Here is a 17,723-nt window from a genome sequence, read left to right as displayed (position 1 = left end):
TGCAACTCTGAAGCATTTATTTAATGGAGGAGGGAAAATACATTTGCTGAACATTCTGACATTTCCTTTTATATGCATTTAAAATATTATTTAAAATTGCAACATTTATTCCCCCCTTTTTCCCTAGCGAAGGTATGCACCTTCACATATTATGAAGATAAAAACCCATTTTAATGGAAATGTAACAACTCCAAATTGGTAGACTATAAGGCCACCGGCTTGTGCAGTATTTAATTTAACAGCTATAAAGTTTTGTTAGATTTTCCTTGTCATATTAACTCAGTTACAGTTTACAGAGGGTATGAGAACACTTCTCAGAGAACTGTGTTTAAATCCTTCTGGTGCAGCTTATTAAAAAGAAAATCCACAATTTGTATTACACATCACATTTCTCTGACCCAAAGCAAGTTTCCAACATATTTTGAAGCAGACATTGGTCAGCTGACATAATTTTAAAAAAGTATTTTCAGTCATTCTAAAATATGAGGATATCAATGCTGCTAGGTATGTTCATGTTTTGCCTACATATGAGAACCACACAGGGTTGTTTGCTTCCCAATACTAAATATTTGAGTTGGTGAATCTTCAAAGCCTTCATTATTAACATTTCTGCAGCACACCCTCCATGTTGTGCTTTTGATGCTGCTCTCTGCTGGAACTCACACAGAGATTTGAGCAGCTATATTTTAAATAGTCTCAAAGGACAGGAAGCAGCTTTCTGGCTTAATAGTGTTCTCATACACTATGTGCTGATTCTGGGGATGTCTTTTCGGCTTTGCAAAGTTTGTATTGTCTTAGCCAAGCTCAGAAAGGAACAAAATACATTTATAAATATATGAATTTTGAAAAGCTCAATTAAAAAACCCCTGCTCATTTTAGGGTGGTTAAGTTTTATTGAACCACCTGAGTCCTGAGTGAGTACTTAAAAGACAATGTTTATTTTGTTGTTATGAAAATTCTGTCCTTTTGCAGGTACATCTTTTGTTGCATAAGCCAAAATAATTTGTTCATAGTGCAAAGGCAGTTTGGCTTCTGTTCAATGAAATGAAGGGGGGAAAGAGCTCAAATAATATTGCAGAAGAAGAAAACTCTGGCAGAGCATCTGTACTGCATTTTGGCTATATAAGTGATTGCAACTATCTTTTCATATATTATCCACACAACTGATATCACAGAATCAAAAGTTGTTGTATAAAATATTGTAAAACTGCCCTTAATATGGCTGTTGTTTAAGAAAAGAGCTTCACAGGGAGACTGCAATGTGAAACCACTGAATTAAAATTAAAGTACAGCTTCAGTGCTATCAACTGCAACTTGAAATGGGACAAAGGTATTTATTACTATTATCACATTTCATGTGTTAATTAGCTGACCTAATTCCAGGGTGCCTATCTTATCAACAACTGTTTTGTAAATTATCACCGTCTCTGTTCTTTATGCATTCCATTTTCCTCTGACCTTGCAATCCCCCCCAGGTGTGTGCGTGTGTGCCTGTGTATATATATCTCAAGATAAAGCTTCATGCATCTGCCGTGGTTGACTGTAGACAATGGAAGATTTGCCATAATACATATATTTTTAGTCTTTAAGGTGCCACAAGACTCTTCGTTGTTTTTGCTGCAACATACCTGACATGGCTACTAGTCTGGGAGGTTTGGGTGAGGGATCAACAACTGTCAGTCATGACTAAAAGCCATTGAAATAAACTATAATTAAATCTGTTGTAACAAAATTCACTGAATGTTGACATTCACACATGAACACTGACAATTCTAAGTAATGTCTTTAATTTCCAGAAATATTTATATGCCTTGCATTTTTCAGATATACACAACCAATGAATGCTGCCAATCACGTATAGGTAATTTTTAACATTCACTGGTGTATACAGGCAACTCCCAGCTTACGTACATCGAACTGATGCACAACTATACATGCACACATCGTGCTGAACCTGGAAGTGACTCTCAAAATGGCAAAAACGGCCCTTAAAGAACCCAGAAAAGGCAAAAGGCATGAAAACAGCACCTAGGAATCCCAGGAGCTCTTATACCAACAGCTGATGCCGGTGAAGAGTTGGAGTTTGAGAAAGGAGGCTTGAAGGGAGTGATTGTGGTGGAATTTGGTGTCTCGTAAGTATTGCTGTTTTTTAAAGAGTTGTTCAAGCATTTCCAGTGGTTTAGATGGTGTTTGCAGCCTTTTCCAATGGTATTTCAAATATACACAATTTCAGCGACGCTTGCAGTACCTCAGAACCAGGGTTTATTTTCAGCTGGAACACAGTTCCAGCACCTCAGGTGGGCACCATTGCCATTATGAGAGAACAAGGGAGGCGTTAATGGTGAGTTCTGGCACCTCTTTTTCTAGAAAAATTGCATTGCTTAGAACGTAACCCCTGTGTAAATTGGGAGTTGGCTGCACCTGACTTTTCAGGTTGGGCACAGCTATTGTCTGGAGCATTTACACATGAATAGAAAGGGTGGAATTCAACATAGTGTTAAGTGAATGCTCCATAGGTGCAGGGATTTCTGCTTGCACAATGGAACCCCGTCTAACTCCTAAATCTAAGGGAAGGGAGAGGGCAGAAAGTCCTACCACACAAGTAGAAATTCTTGCACTGATGGAACACAGTAGCTGAATACCTCTAAACTTTAACCAAACTTTGGACATTTGCTGTAACATTTATGTGTCCTGAGAGCAGTGTTTTTTCCTGGGGGAAACTGGGGGGGGGGGGTACTCAGGGGTACGCAGTACCAGCACCCTTTCCCCCCCAGAAAAAAGCACTGCCTAAGAGACTTCTCTGCTGTTAACATAAATCATAGTATTCCTTTGTTCTTGAAACAGCAATCCCCTATTTATTGCACCTTTGTCTACAAAAGTGTTCATAGCAAAAATGACACAATGATATTATTTGTATTCAACACTTAAGAAGATGGACTCCATCTTTCTCTATGTGGGCAGTTAAAAGTAATCCTTAATTTCATGTACACATTCTGAGTATGATTTTAATTTATCAAAGTTTGGAATATATTTTGGGGACAAGTTCCGCCCACCAAGTTCTGCTCTTTGTAGAAGGTAGCACACCCATTTAAAAGCACTTGATCTCATGATATTAAGTGCATTAGAATAGTCCAGTTTCTAGCCTAATTTAGAGAGCATTACCAGGCAACCCAGGACATTGTGCTTCCTGAGGTCCAAGATAAGCCATAAAGCTCTGTCCTTCACAAAGATAATGGCTGGTGGTGGGGAGGAGACTTAAGAGGAACAGCTAAAGCGCTGCTGCCACTGGCACCCAGCATTTGTGGCCTGAAGCAGTTCACTACTTTGCTTATTGGTAGGGCCTGCTTGTTTATGAGAAAGCAGAGGATATGGTCTCAAATGACATTTCCTTCTTTTTGTACTCTGTCTTACTGACATCAGAATCAGACCTTGAGCTAACTAGCAATGATTGAATTCAGTTTCATATTCTGTTTTACTCTATCAACAGCCATCAGGAACATCATACCAAACTAAGTCACCTGCCTTTCATTTGTATCAATCCTTTAAAACTTGCTCATGTTAAAAAGTCTTAGCATATCTTCCTTCTCCTGTCTATATTTGTAAATATTGAATCTCTGGCAGACTTCCATGAGCTTGATGATTCTTCAGTGAAAAAAGCTAGTGATCTCAGGTCATGTGTGTATGCGGGTGCTTATCACTAGTGCAGTAGTAGAAAATTCTCAGGCTCTTGGTTTGGATTAGAATTTAATTCTATTTTTTGGAAGGGTTCAACCTGTAGGGAGATTATACAGCCAAGTGGCTATTCTCTACTATTAATACCTATAGCAATCTTATTTTTATTCTTTAGGGGGGTCTTTGGCAGACCTGATGGCAACAGAATAATCCCTTAGCAATAAAATTGGAATCATACACCTGAGAAATAGCTTAAACATTAAGAAAATGCTAACACATATCCTTAGCTTTGAGATTTTGTTTAGAATACTGAATAAAACAGAAATGCAGTTAAACTGGTTAATGAGATGTATTAGTAAATACCTCTCTCTCATAAATAGCTTTTGTGTGTGTTCATTCTGCCACATGCAAATAACAATTGTTTTTTCTGGGTGCAGGTGGGACATTTTACCAAAAATGCTAAAGTTTTGCTCTAGAATCAGATGCATAATTACCTCTTTGAAAACTGGGAGCTCTACTAGTACCCAAAATGAAACAAATTTATTTGTTTGGAATGGGCTATAGTTTGTTTAGTACAGAATATCTGTATAAGTATTTTCTCATCAGTGTGTGTCCAAAGTGGAGGGGCGGGGAAGGAAGTAGGATGGTCAGGTGGAACTCAGTTATGTCCATCTGAAAATGTCGGGTAGTTATAGGTCCATTTGCAAAGTATTTGGATGGCATCCTTCCACTGTACACACACAATTATCCAAACCTCCGGCTGAGAAAGGAATTCATATCACAATGAAACAAAAATAACCTGTATGCTATTTATTTTTGTTTCAAATTAGGGAATTCCTAAAATGAGAAAAGAACTAGTAAGCACACTTCAAAATGCACATAGCAATGGTAGCTGTGGTGTCTATATAATGTGTGTTGTGTAGGATATAAGCTGTTTAATTGCACATGTTAACATCCAAACTATATGCATGGTGTTTTTCCATTAGGATTTGATACACCATGAGTACATAAATTCATGGAACATAAACCCACAACATTTTTTAAAATCTTCTGTGGTATTTAGCAGTTCCTTTTTGAAATGCTATGCCTATCTGCATTCACCAAATCTCTTATTGATGTAATTGTGTACTCCTCCTGAACAGATCTTTCATGATTAATTTCAATTTTTTTGCTGACATTTGACTTGTGCTTTGTGACTGTCAGCCACCTTTTAAGTATTATATTCAAAGTCATGCAGCTTACCCTCTTTCAGAATTCTCACAATGTCAATACTTCTCCTGGTCGTGTTCAGCTGGATGTCCAAAACCTTTACCATTATGCGTTTAAGGTACAGTAGCTTGTTTTTTAATTCAAGCAGAAAAAAGTGGGCAGAGCTTTTTCTTTTAACAGCTTAAAACTCAGCTGCCTCCCCTCATAATACTTGGGAGGGGTAAAACAACAGAGCACTGAACTTGCCGCAGTGCATTCAATGCTACAGTGACCCCACAGTACAATGCTGAACTAAGATCTTGTACAGTATGTTACTCACAGGAATTGCAGCAACCCTACAGTTACTCAACAAATACAAGTTGCTTGTAAACCTTGAGCCTCCTGGCTTGTACCTTCCATTCTTTTTCACAGTTCTAGTTACGGGGTGGTGGTTGTTTTTTTGCAGGTAAGATTGGAATCGGAGGTTTTTAAAGTTCTTCACTTTCTACCACAGGCTGGGATGGTGACGAAAACCGCACTGGATTCTCAACAGTCGAGAAAGCAGAAAAAATGTCGAGTCCTTGCCCCGAGAGATTTGCATATCGGGTGCCACCAGGGCGAATCTTTATTGGCTGAGGGATCTGTTGATGCCACTGGGCTGGAGCCAAAAGCAACAACAAAAATCATAAACACCGTACACAAATCTCAAACATCTCTCTTCAATCATACATAAAGACACTGAATGTCTACCCCTACAAACACACAAGTTGAAACCTAAGAACTAGTGGGAACATGATGTTTCCAGTTGACAACTGTTCCCAAGCTACTCAAATTAGGAACTCCCTAGTACAGGGATGGCTAATGCCTTTTGTGGCCAAGGGTAAAATGGGCACGGCAGAGGCACAAAAATGGATGTGGCGAAAGCAGATAATAACTTACTTTCTACTCCACCCAGAGCCAGTCCCTTCCTTTCCTTAATCCCACCAAATACATTCTATTTGTTTGTATTCTGTCTTCCTGACTCTTCGGTATCCAACTCGGACCAAGCTACTTCTAACTGCCTCCCCATTATCTAAGTTGCTGTCTTTGCTAGTCACCCTCTGTTCAAAGCTCATCCATATATTCTACCTGGAATCTCAAGAGTCTCAGTTCAGCTGAAACAGCATAGCCCTGAGCAAACTTATCTCCCTTTATTATGTCAACCAAGCAAAAGATCTCTAAATTAAAAGGACAATGCTAAATTCAAGAGAATATCCCAACAGAGGAATAAGATGAGAAAAGGCTACAAGCTACCACCATGGAATTGGTATTGATGAAGTACATCAGTTCAATTATTTTATTACTGAAATCAGGGCTGAGGAAGCTGAGCCCCCATCCTGATATTGGTGGGCTACAAACTCCCATCATCCCTAAGCATTGACCCTGCTGGCTGGGCCTGATGGGAGTCCCACAACACCCAGATGGCCACAGGTTCTGCATCCCATACTTAAACTACACCCACTTACCGTATATGTCAAGTCTAGCAGTGCAAGAGACGATACCAGCCTCGTTTTTTGCAGACAAAGTATACCAGCCAGCATCCACTTTCTTAGCGGGCTGAATCAGAAGGCAAACATACCCTGTAGCATCTTGATGCATACTGAAAACAAAAATACCAAGGGTTCTTGTGTTATTTGCTGATATAACTGGGGCTGTTATAACCATACAAGGAAAGGAAACTACACAAATATTTTGGGTAAGGCCTGGCTTAGTCCCCAGCATCTCCAGGTAAGGTTGGGAAAGACTTCTGTCTGAAACCCTAGATAGCTGCTGCCAGGCAGTACTGTAAAAAGGATATACCAAGAGCTCTGGCCAAAAGTTTCAATACAAGGAATAATTCCTACTCGAGAGTTGAAAAGAAAAACGTGTATATTCTGCTAAGAATATAGCCAGGCAGTACTGAGCAATTTCCTTTCAATGTTCACATCTGTCCCTCTCTCCCAAGTACAACAGTAGTAACCACGAGAAAGAAAATTTTCCCAGTGCACCAAAATTCTTAGACTAGACTAGGTGTCCTGGAAATGACATGTTGCATTGCTCCTCTTGTATGGAACAACACTATGGAACAATAACTTTTCTTACAAACATTTTCTGTGTTTATATGCATGTTTACTTGCAAACATACATAATACATACAAAGTACATGCAGCCATGGCCAATTGTGGTTGTTCATTGCATGCTTATGCAGCAATTTACAGGCATAAAGACTTCTGCTGCAGGATCCCTCTCTTTAAAAGGGCAGTCTTCTTACGCAAAACCTGTAAAAACAGAGCCAAACATGCTCCAGCCCTTATAGTGGATAAAATAGACTTCATGGGTAATATGGACTTCATGTTTGGAACTTAGTCCTTGCTGTTTCTTAGGCCTTATGCAGGATAATATTAACTTTCCTGAGCAAGGAAATGCCTCCCCACTTGTAGAATGTCAGGTATTACCCATTTTAAAAATATTTAAAGCTACCTCATCCTCTCTCTATGGGGAGGAATGGTGTCATTGTCTTTCTTCCAATAAAAGACTGGGGGTGGCATTCCAATCACTCTGCATTCTAGCCGGACTGGATGTCCTTCTGGTACTCCACAGTTCTGTAATTTCTCAAGAATCACTGGAGCTTTCTTAACTTCTTTTTCTGGAAAAGATGGAACCAAAGGCTTGTGTGATTATCCTATCTGGTTTCTCTCTCACCCCTCACCCTGCCCCCAGCCCCACTGGACCACATTTTAATTTACCATATTTTCCGCCCCATAGGGCGCACTGCCCCAGAGGACGCACCTAGTTTTTTTTTGGGGGGGGGAAATAAAGAAAAAAAATTATTTTCCCCCCAGGCGCGGGGCTGGCGCGGGGGAAGCCCGAGCTTCCCCTGACCCCAGCCCCGAGAACAGCCTACTATTCGCAAGCCTAGGGAGCCCGGCGGGAAGTCACGCCGGTCTCCCGAGGGTTGCGCAGAGCTTCCTGAAGCCTGGCGAGCGAGAGGGGTTGGTGTGCACCAACCTGCATTCACCCCATAGGACGCACATACATTTCCCCTTCATTTTTGGAGGGGAAAAAGTGCGTCCTATAGGGCGAAAAATACGGTAATGTTCACATTCAGACCTGCAAACAAAATTTATAACGCTACAAAATTACTCATGTGATTCTCCAGGGTTATTTGGCAAATTGCAGCCCACCATCGGAAATGATACAATTCACAACAGTATAGTTTCTGGAAGACCCCAAAATATGTGTATGTATCTGTTTGTGTATGTCTGTTGGCAGTGAGAGGGCATGAGTACAAACCTTCCTACAACAAAGACACAATTTACTTAATGGAAATTGCTGGAATTGGCAGATAGAAGCTTGATCATTTTCAGCCCTGTTTTCCTCCTGCCATGTTCATATCACTATACCGGATTACATATTAAAGTTCCCTTCCTCCAAAAAAAAAGGCGCTTCCTCTGGAGGAAAGGAATCACTTCTGGTAGTCCACTGTTGACTGATTTGCTTTTCAAAAAACAAACATGCATTTTGCCTTTCTTCCAATATACAAATAAATATAATGCTGTTGTCACACAAACCCCCTACAGGAGGACCTGTAGTGCCACATCATAATCCTGGATTTGTGTGATGTCAGGGTCCATGGCATAGGAGCTTGAAGGGAAGGGGATTTGGCTGCCTTCTCCTTAAAGGTCCACTGATGGGGGAAGGCCTTTTCAAATAGGTCTCCTTGTGCAAGTGCCCTAGCAAGGTGCTTCTTACTCTCATGTAATTCCAGCAATATTCTGCATGACAAAGGTTGGTTCCATCCTTCAGGTATGAAATGGGGCAAGTTCCCTTAGTATCAAGAGACACAATAAATTCAAATAATGAGGATTTTCATTTGCCTCTGTTTTGGCCAATGGAACCATGACACTGCAATGCATGATGTAGCCTCTGCATTAAACATCAAAAAACAGCCTTACCTACAACACTAAGCTCCAGGCTGAATGAATTTTGTCCTGTTTTGTTAGTGGCAATGCAAGTGTAAATTCCAGCATCGTTTTGTGTAAGCGGATCAATAAGCAGAGAGTGCACTCCTGTCTCTCTGACCAGCATCTTATGAGTGGTGTCTGGTAAAACTGGCTTGCCATTCAGAAGCCACATCAGGTCAGGAGGTGGTAACCCACTCACCTAATAGACAAACGAAAAAGGAAGCAAACAAAAACCAACAGTGACATTATTATTATTATTGTTGTTGTTGTTGTTGTTGTTGTTGTTGTTGTTAAATTTCCCCATCCATGCCTTTAAGTAAAACAGATTAGGTCCAGAGTGAGATTAAAACATCCATCACTTTGTGTTCCATTTCTGCTTTGCTCCTTGGTGCTCCAAAGATTCTCAAGAGGAAACTGAGGGGAAATTCATGCCATCTTTGTAAGTTACAAGCTTTAATGCAGGACGTGGTGCAGGGCTGGAAGAGGGCCCCTACCCCCGCTGAAGTACAATGTTAAAGAGGAACAGAAGGCAACAAATTCTGTTATGCCTGAACTGAGCAGGAGACCACATCAAAAATATATATTTTATGATCCATTTGCTTATGTTGCCTTTTATTCGTTCGAAGAGTGCATTTTGTTCATTTCTACTTTCAGTTACACATTTGGGTTGTATGGCTGTGACAGGGGCAAGAAGAGAGTTGGTGGCTTTAAGTACCTCTGCTCTCCTCCAGGCTTGTGATTTTCTCTGGGTTGAAAGTTTCCACAAAAGCCAAATGTTTTAAAGTTACATACTGATAGTTATGGAGTTTTGTTGTTGTCTTTTTTTGTGGTGATCAGCCTGAACCCAGCCTGCACTGATTTTCTCTGAAGAGATGATCAAATGCTAACGCAACAGGGCAAACAAAAAAAGCCAGCCAACCTTGCAATCCAGTCTACAAAGCCGTCCTTCGTGAGCTACCATGTCCCCAGGTGCCTGCAGAAAATAAGGCCGGAAAAATCGCTCCTGGACAGGTTCCTTATCTCCTTCTGGTATACGGGATCTTCCCCTGCAATGCAAAAACCTGTAAACATGGGATGAGCTTGGGAGGCAGGGCTGCCATCTTAGAAAAAGATGAACTTCCAGCCAAGCTTAATCTTTGGGCATCTCCCTCTGTTCACTGCTGGTGAACCCACCATAGCTTCAGTTTGCCCAGTTCACTCATGCTTACCTCACAATATATCTACACACCAAGGATCAGGTGTTGTTGGTTGTTTTTACCTGTGTGACTGGATTGCTGTTGTTAATCTACCACGCATTGGAGGAGTTTGAACCAGTAAGTGACCAGAACAGCTGATTCTCCCCTGTCAGAACAATATAGGAGAGAAGTAACACGATTCATTAAATTGTCTCCTTCCTCACTGCTGTTGTTGTGGTGTTTAAGACCAATGTACGGTTATGATATAACAGTGGTACTAGTCAATTGGACTTTCCAAAGCTATGCAGCTTTGTACACAAGTCTAAAGCTTGGGGGAAGGGGTGCAATACATTTTTAAAGGGAAGTAAACCCTTACCTGTGGATTTGCAGCCATGAATGTATAGTTCCCATCATCATCGTTTGTGGTCTCTTCAATATGCAATGAGCATGTCCCATCACCCTCCCTGATCATCTTGAAATGTCCATCTTTCTTTGAAATCTGCTTGCCATCCTTAAACCAATATACCTGTCATGATTGTAAAGAAAGGAGACTTAGGCTGCACACTTACCTGTGAGAGCAAGTCTCACTGAACTCAACCAGACTACATTCCACACCATTGTTGCGGTGCCCCCGAGGCTCTGCCCCCAGTGCAGCTGAACTGGTTGTGCTCTCCTAAATCTGTCTCTGATAGTTGCTACAGCTACAATCCTATACATACTTGCCAAAAAGTAAATCCAACTGAATGGAGAATGGTTCATTTCTTCTCATGGGCTACTTGAGATTGAACAGTTCACCAAGAAGCCCTCCCCCACCACATTCAAATCAATTTACTTGGTGATCACAAGTCATTGTACTCTAAGCCTTCACATACACTATACATTTAAAACACATCGCCAGCATGGTCTTCCCTTCTGTTGGATTTTTGTGCACCACCTACCTTAGGTATAGGAATTCCAACAATTTTGCAAGTGAAGGTAGCAGGGTACCCTTCCAAGACACGGAAATGCTTGAGTCTCTTGTCGAAGATTGGGGCAATGCACTTGCCCGTAGGGATCTCATCATGCTCAACTTCATCATCTGATTCATCCACTGGGGTACGTTCAAGGCGAAACTCTATTTCGTTCATCAACCTCTGCTCAAAGCTGGAAATTTTATATTCCTGCAGTATAACCCAGTGGAGGGACATAGTTAGTTACAAAATTTGAACTCCAATATATTGCTGAAATCACAGTTCACAGCAGATACATCAGTGTTGTTTCCTCCATCTTCATAGAGACTGGCTATCCCCAGAACCAAGCAGTAGGGCCTTTCCAAATGAAACCTGAGCATTGAAACATTACTTCAACCTCTGATTTTACCATGGGTGAGATCAAATGGGTTTTGGATCTCTCCATTCCATTCCAGCTTCCTTCCCTTGCTGTCCCCAAAATGAACTGACAATGACTTCAGACCATCACTATTTTGTGTGAGACTTCAAGTGTGTACTATAAATTTAGGTTTTTGCAATTAAAGTGGATTAAAAACATTCTGTTGCCCTAACAGAACAAATCTACTTATAACACCACCACCCCAGACATTTTGCAGATAGAAAAGTGACAGGAAAATGCACTGAAAAGTGTAGAATGAGCAAGCGATTAACAGAAAATATATAAACACCCCATAAGCAAATCAGTACAAAAACCAAAGAAAGACTGGACATAGTGTAATATCCATGTAAGCTTCAGGCAAAATAGGATAAATGCTCAATAAGCATTTCATTTGGAGGCACCATGAGTTATCCTGAGTCTTGCTCCTGATGTCACCTGGCTAAACTACAAAGGTTTAGAAGCCTGCAGCCTCATGAAAGGACACACCATGTACATTTCCTCTGATACTTGGTTTGTTTATCCTGAGGGCCCAATTTGTGAGATTCTTCACCTTCAAAAAAGAGGAGGATTGCACAAAAATAGTTCCTACGTGTGTTGGCTTTTGTCAGGAGCACTAAACATTAATGAAAGTGCATAGATAGCAGAGAGGACACACTTACTCTTCCATTACACAGAGACTGGCAGGTTGAAGCTTCTTAAGTGTCAGCTTAACACCTGACTAGGACTAGGCAAAAGGTGAAAGATATTAAACACAACTCTCCCCTTATTTTTTAAGAAAAGTATTAGCAGTTGCAGGGAGTCCCCAAATTTGATCAGGACTGTGACACTGGGGGAGGGGATTCGGCCCCTTCTCTCATGACGTTTTCCTGCATAAAAGCACCCCTCTCCCACTCCAAAACATGTTTTTCCCAATGCGGAAAACCATGCAGGCACCCACCAAATGATACTTGTCCATGTGCTAATGAAGAGTTTGAACATATGCTACTTGTGCTGTTATTGTGTTATGAAATAACCAGACATTTCCCCTTTAATTTCTCCCTTCCCCAGGAAAGTCTTGAGAGCAGTATACTTACTGCCTTCCAGGTCATGAATGCACAATGTTATGTAACTGAATTAGTTATAAAAATTTGTATCCCAAACTAAAAATAACTTAGATAATTGTTGACAGGTACTTCCGTGACTCATTTGACTAGATCCTGTTTACTACTGAATTATTGTTTATATAATACCATTTTATTGGTTTGTACATTGTATCTCTGTTTTTAGGATACTGTTTTATTGTTTTTATGGTGTATTTTTGTATTCAGTACTGTACTCCTTTTAAATAAATAAATATTGGTTGTTTTAATTTTGTCCCAATCTATCTTAAATCTGACAATGAGTACAAACAAGTTGATAATGGGCTTTCTTGTGTGCGGGGTTTTTTTTTTTAATGTCTATCTTTCCTCCTTGCATGGAATCAAACGTTTGTTTTTGGAATTTGAAGGGCTATGGACTACTCTTAAACCGAACTTCCTATAAATCTTTCACTGCAGGGCAGATAACATCAGGACAGTTTTAATTGGGAAAATGCTATGTGGTGGGGATGGTTAAGTCCCTCTTCCCCCAGTGCTATGGGGAATCTTTCTTTTTTTTCCCTCTCTCAGTGTGTGCGGGGCATCCTAATTATGGTTCTTCTGCATCACATTGAATTTGATCCTTAAAACATGTCCTTAAGGAGAATGGTTTTCATGAGTTCATCCAACAGTGAAAGACTGAGCCATGAAGCCATGAGTCCACCACTAGATGGGGGTCGTCAGATCACCTTTGGGTTGGCTGTGCTTCATGGCTTTTCACCAGCTGGCATGCAAAGCCTATCCTTCTAGAATTTCACCTTGTTTAGTTTTCTCTTTCATGAAGCATGCCTCAGCAAATTGCTATACAAAATGGAGCAAATTCCTGTCTCAGTTACTTGCTTCTGATGGTTGTTACAGAATGCCTTTGCAAAATAGAAAGGCATGAGCTTCTAATAGTTGCCAACTGAAAGCACTTATTCCATGGTAGTAGATAAAAAAGGTCAAACATTCTGCTTATTGCTTTGTGATCTAAGCCTCCAAAATTGCTAAAACTAAGGTCAGTCTGAACCAGGGAAGTGCTGGATCCCAGAAATCATATATCTCAGCTCAGTCCATAGATGCAGTATTCACACTTGACATATTTAACTTGAGGTAATTTTAAACTGGCTTAATATTTTAACTTTCGTATGTTTTTATAGTATGGTTGTGGATTTTTCCCTTTTTGTAAACTGTTTTGAGGTTTTTTATGGTATATAAATTTTATAAAATTAATTAATTAACTAATTAAAGGGCAAACTAGATGTGCAACAGGAAGCATATGTGTTTAAATGTGTGGGTTTCCTTGCAATATGCATAGAAACAGGAGCCCAGACCTCTCTTAATCACTGCTTTTGCCTCTATTGCAGATAGAAACCCGGGCATTTAATATGCACATATGCACATATGCTCACTATGTATATTTTATCATTACATGAGCCCTTTTTGTACCATGTTAAAACTGTAAAAATGTGAATTGACAAGTCACACTTTCTTAGCCTGTAAGCTGGGAATAATAGTGTCTCTGTGAAGTACTTTGGGATAGGATGGGATTATCTAGCTAACTAAGTAATAACACATAGAGCTAATGTACTTCTAGAATTTAGAGCTTCTTTACTATATGGGTTTACAGAACATCTGTCTTGAAGTATAGCCTTCTTATTCTTAACAAATTGGGAGCTTCATAATTGTCAAAAAATGTCAATTACTGTCAATTAATTGTCAAGAATTATCATGGAGGTATTTTCTGTAAGAAATAAACACACACACGCTCTCCCTGCCACTTCCAATTGTGTTAATGGCTGAATTTCAGATTTTCAAATTCTAGTCATCAGATTGATATATGGAGCCTAGATGGGAAGGTTAGCAGGGTTGTACCTTAGATACATCCTGAGCTGTAAAGTTGAAGATTGGGGTATCATTGCTTGGTCCCTGAAGCTTGCGAGCCAGATTTTCATCATAGGTTGCTCTCTGGTAGAGGGAAGTAATGGGATTAGGAAAATGTTATGAAGATTTATATGGGCATAATTTTAATAAAATCTAGCACAGGCAACAGAAGGGAGTTTCAGAAGTGACACGTAGTGTGGGGTTTGATTAATCACCCAGTACTGCAGTGCACACACCATTTCAAATAATTAAGAGAGCACAGAATATTTTACAAGCTGGAAGGGACAGTTTAATTCCCAGTGATGTGAACTAAAAAGTCCCCACTGGTTAAAATGAGGAGCTGAATTGCAAATTCTGAGGTTAAAAAAAATTTCAGTTCCTACTTACTACATGGAGGTAGTGGGGATGACTGAGGGACCTTCCTTTCTCCCCCCACCCTCTTGTAAAGTTTGAAACAAGCACCTTAAAAACAAGGATGGGGGAACCTGTGGCTATCCAGATGTTGTTGGATTATAAATCTCTCATTCTTGAACAATGGTCATGGTGGCTGGGCCTGACAGGACCTGGAATTCAACAATATATGTGAGCTATAGGTTCCCTATCTTTGCTTTAAGTGTTCTCTGGTAACGACAGAGGGCTGTGTATGGCTGAGGATGGCTGCAGCAGCCCTGTGGGCTAATTCTCCTTTGTACTTACAAGGAGATACCATTTTCGAAATCAGTAAAATTTGTCCTTTTCTTTTGGCTATTTTGAATTAAAGGGGACTATGTGGTAGCATGGATTTAAACAATAAGAAACATAAATAAAGCTTGGGACATTCTTGTTGTTTTGTTCATTCTCGTGTTCCTTAAAATATTATAATTAATTGGGAAAACTAACATTAATTCTTGGCATATAAGACTGGAAGATAAATCAGAGTATACTCTGTACTCTGTTTGCATAAAAGCATTAAAGAAGACTATAGCGCTCTGCTCTGCAACATTTTCAGGAAACTGAACAAATGAACCCAGAATCTCTCCAATGAAGTTGTTCACTCCCGATACCAGTGGAACAAAAACAGTCAGCCTGAGGCCTTTTCTGTTTCAAAACAGGTAGAATGCTAGGGCCCTATAACAAAAAATGAGCAGACCCCGGTAGAAAAAATGATGGGAAGATGCACTGGAAATTGTGGGATAACAATTACTCAACACAGTGTCATCTAACCTCTCTGCAAACAAATTTGGATAAATGCTCAATAAACAAGTCATCTGATAGCAATCAGAGCCCCTTCTATTGCAGCAGCTATTGTGTGTCTGGCAAAACACAAGGAAACGTCCCTGCGAATGCTATCCAAGCAACAAAGGCGCATCTAGGGGAGCTTGACCAGTTCGGTCGCACCAAGCATGGAGATTCTGGGGCGCTGCAACTGTGACATCCAGCAGAAGGAGGGAGTTGGGGAGGGACACACACACACACACACCAGATTTTGGCATTTACAGGGCGCCACAGAAATTTGAGATGCTAAGGTCTGCCACTGCAAGCAACCCTGCAGAGGACATCCTTCTCTCTGAGGGGCCTCAGCTTTCAGCTCTGCCTGACCTCACCACAGAAACCAATGGCACACTAGGACTGAAGCCAGAAGACGGAGCTGCTGGAATGACTAGCAAACTGCGGCTCCATTATTTTCAGTGAGAACTCTCCCCTTTCAGGAAAGCAAGGAGAGTTTGCTGAGGGGAGAGAAATACTTTTGTTGAGTTGCTAGGGAGGATTTCTGTGCACATGCTCAGTAGGGAGGAGGCTCCTTAGCAATCATTTCTTTCAAATGTTTTGGTGGACACAGAAAGCAGGTGTGTATCCTGAACTTGACACTGAAGGGTTGAAAGTGTCAGTTCTGCCTGACTTTGTCACAGTTCCTGTCCTTGCTCTGCCCTCTTCACAACTCTTCTGGTTCTGGGAGACCAGAGGGGAGGGGAGAGCAGGAGGGCTTCCAAGCAAGAGGCATTATCGCAGCTCAAGCCAAAGGACTAAAGGAGGCCACAGAGCAGGGGCAGTCAGGGGTTTTACGGGTGGGGCAGAAGAAAAGAGAGGGGTGAGGAAACAGGGTAATGGGTATGTATGTATGTATTTATTTATTTATTTATTTATTTATTGTTAATGTTTCTATACTGCCTTTCTGTAAACCAGCAAGGCAGTGTACAACTGATCAGAAACAGTAAACAACATTAAAACTATATCTTTAAAACCTAAGCCACTGGAGCACAAAATGTGCAGGAGGAATGACTTGTTGAGATGTCACTGGGCAGATTCACGTAGGGGCAACCTTAAGATATTACACCTGTTTCTTTCATGCAGCTTCCCCTACCTCAGCTCAGGAAGACAGGTGGGAATTGAGGCAGGACACACAACACGGTGTGAGCAGCACAAGCAGATGCTGGCAAAAAGAGCAGCAGAGCTTCTGGGAAAGGTCAGCCCAATAAATTAAGCTGATGATTCTGAAGGGCTTTAGAACTCTGCTCTCTGCCACTCCACATTCAGCTTTTATAAAAACTATTCATTAAACCCAGATCTATCACTGATATAGAAAACCTGATTTTTAAAACATCAAGTGCTTTAAACATACTTGTAATACAACAAACTAATGAACAAACTTTTGATTGCTCACACAAACTACACTGGTCCCTTGGGTTGGCACCAGAATGCGGTGCAGTTGGGCATTTGCTGTGATGTCAAGATCTGCAAAGGGGCCCAGCTCCCTAAAAGTGCAACCATTCACACTTCTTGTGGGGTGTCCAAAAAGGGTCAGATGTGGCATGTTAGTATGTTCCACTTCTCCCAGGTTAAGGGTAGGTGCCTGGTCTAAGGTACACTCCTCACCACCGCCACAAAAAATATCCTAGATCAAGTACTTTTAAACCCCACCCCAAGTGGTCAATTGCTGAAAATATTGGGAAATGAAAGATGAAGAGATGGAAAGAATGAAACGACAATGAAGTAAATGGCAATCACAATCTATTACCACGGTAATTAAAGATGGTTAAAAATTAACATTTCATATCACACAATCCAATGCACATCAATTCAGGAGTAAATATCGGTGTGTTCAGTGAGGCTTACTCTCAGGTAAGTGTGCACAGGATTACAGCCTCAAACATCTTGGCTCACTGTTCAATCACATCATGTATAAATAATAATAATAATAATAATAATAATAATAATAATAATAATAATAATAAATTTTATTTATATCCCGCCCTCCCCAGCCGAAGCCGGGCTCAGGGCGGCTAACAACAATCAAACAATCAAACTATCAGATATTCACACATTCTAAAAATATTTCATTATAAAAATCAATTAAAATCGAATTAATGGCAACTAATTAA

The 17,723-nt window shown here is 40.5% G+C and overlaps 1 protein-coding gene across 14 annotated transcripts in view; it reads right to left on the bottom strand.

Moving 5' to 3' along the window:
• MYPN (myopalladin) overlaps nucleotides 1-17,723 on the bottom strand; it is a 67,363-nt gene continuing 49,640 nt past the window's right edge. For 7 of the 14 annotated variants that reach the window (XM_083740578.1, XM_083740579.1, XM_083740580.1 and 4 more), the window contains 9 exons: nucleotides 14,356-14,448; nucleotides 10,957-11,178; nucleotides 10,395-10,544; nucleotides 10,102-10,184; nucleotides 9,763-9,889; nucleotides 8,835-9,042; nucleotides 7,360-7,525; nucleotides 6,366-6,499; nucleotides 1-5,518 (listed from right to left, as the gene is read on the bottom strand). In XM_083740578.1, the coding sequence (XP_083596704.1) occupies nucleotides 5,349-5,518; nucleotides 6,366-6,499; nucleotides 7,360-7,525; nucleotides 8,835-9,042; nucleotides 9,763-9,889; nucleotides 10,102-10,184; nucleotides 10,395-10,544; nucleotides 10,957-11,178; nucleotides 14,356-14,448 (1,353 nt within the window). In that variant the 3' untranslated portion in view covers nucleotides 1-5,348. The remainder of the gene's footprint in view (nucleotides 5,519-6,365; nucleotides 6,500-7,359; nucleotides 7,526-8,834; nucleotides 9,043-9,762; nucleotides 9,890-10,101; nucleotides 10,185-10,394; nucleotides 10,545-10,956; nucleotides 11,179-14,355; nucleotides 14,449-17,723) is intronic. The other 7 variants (XM_083740583.1, XM_083740571.1, XM_083740572.1 and 4 more) reach the window with 1 other exon arrangement.

Source organism: Podarcis gaigeae (assembly GCF_964106915.1).
Source record: "Podarcis gaigeae genome assembly, chromosome: 5".
Classification (NCBI taxonomy): domain Eukaryota; kingdom Metazoa; phylum Chordata; class Lepidosauria; order Squamata; family Lacertidae; genus Podarcis; species Podarcis gaigeae.
This window is presented reverse-complemented; position numbering and strand designations above follow the sequence as displayed.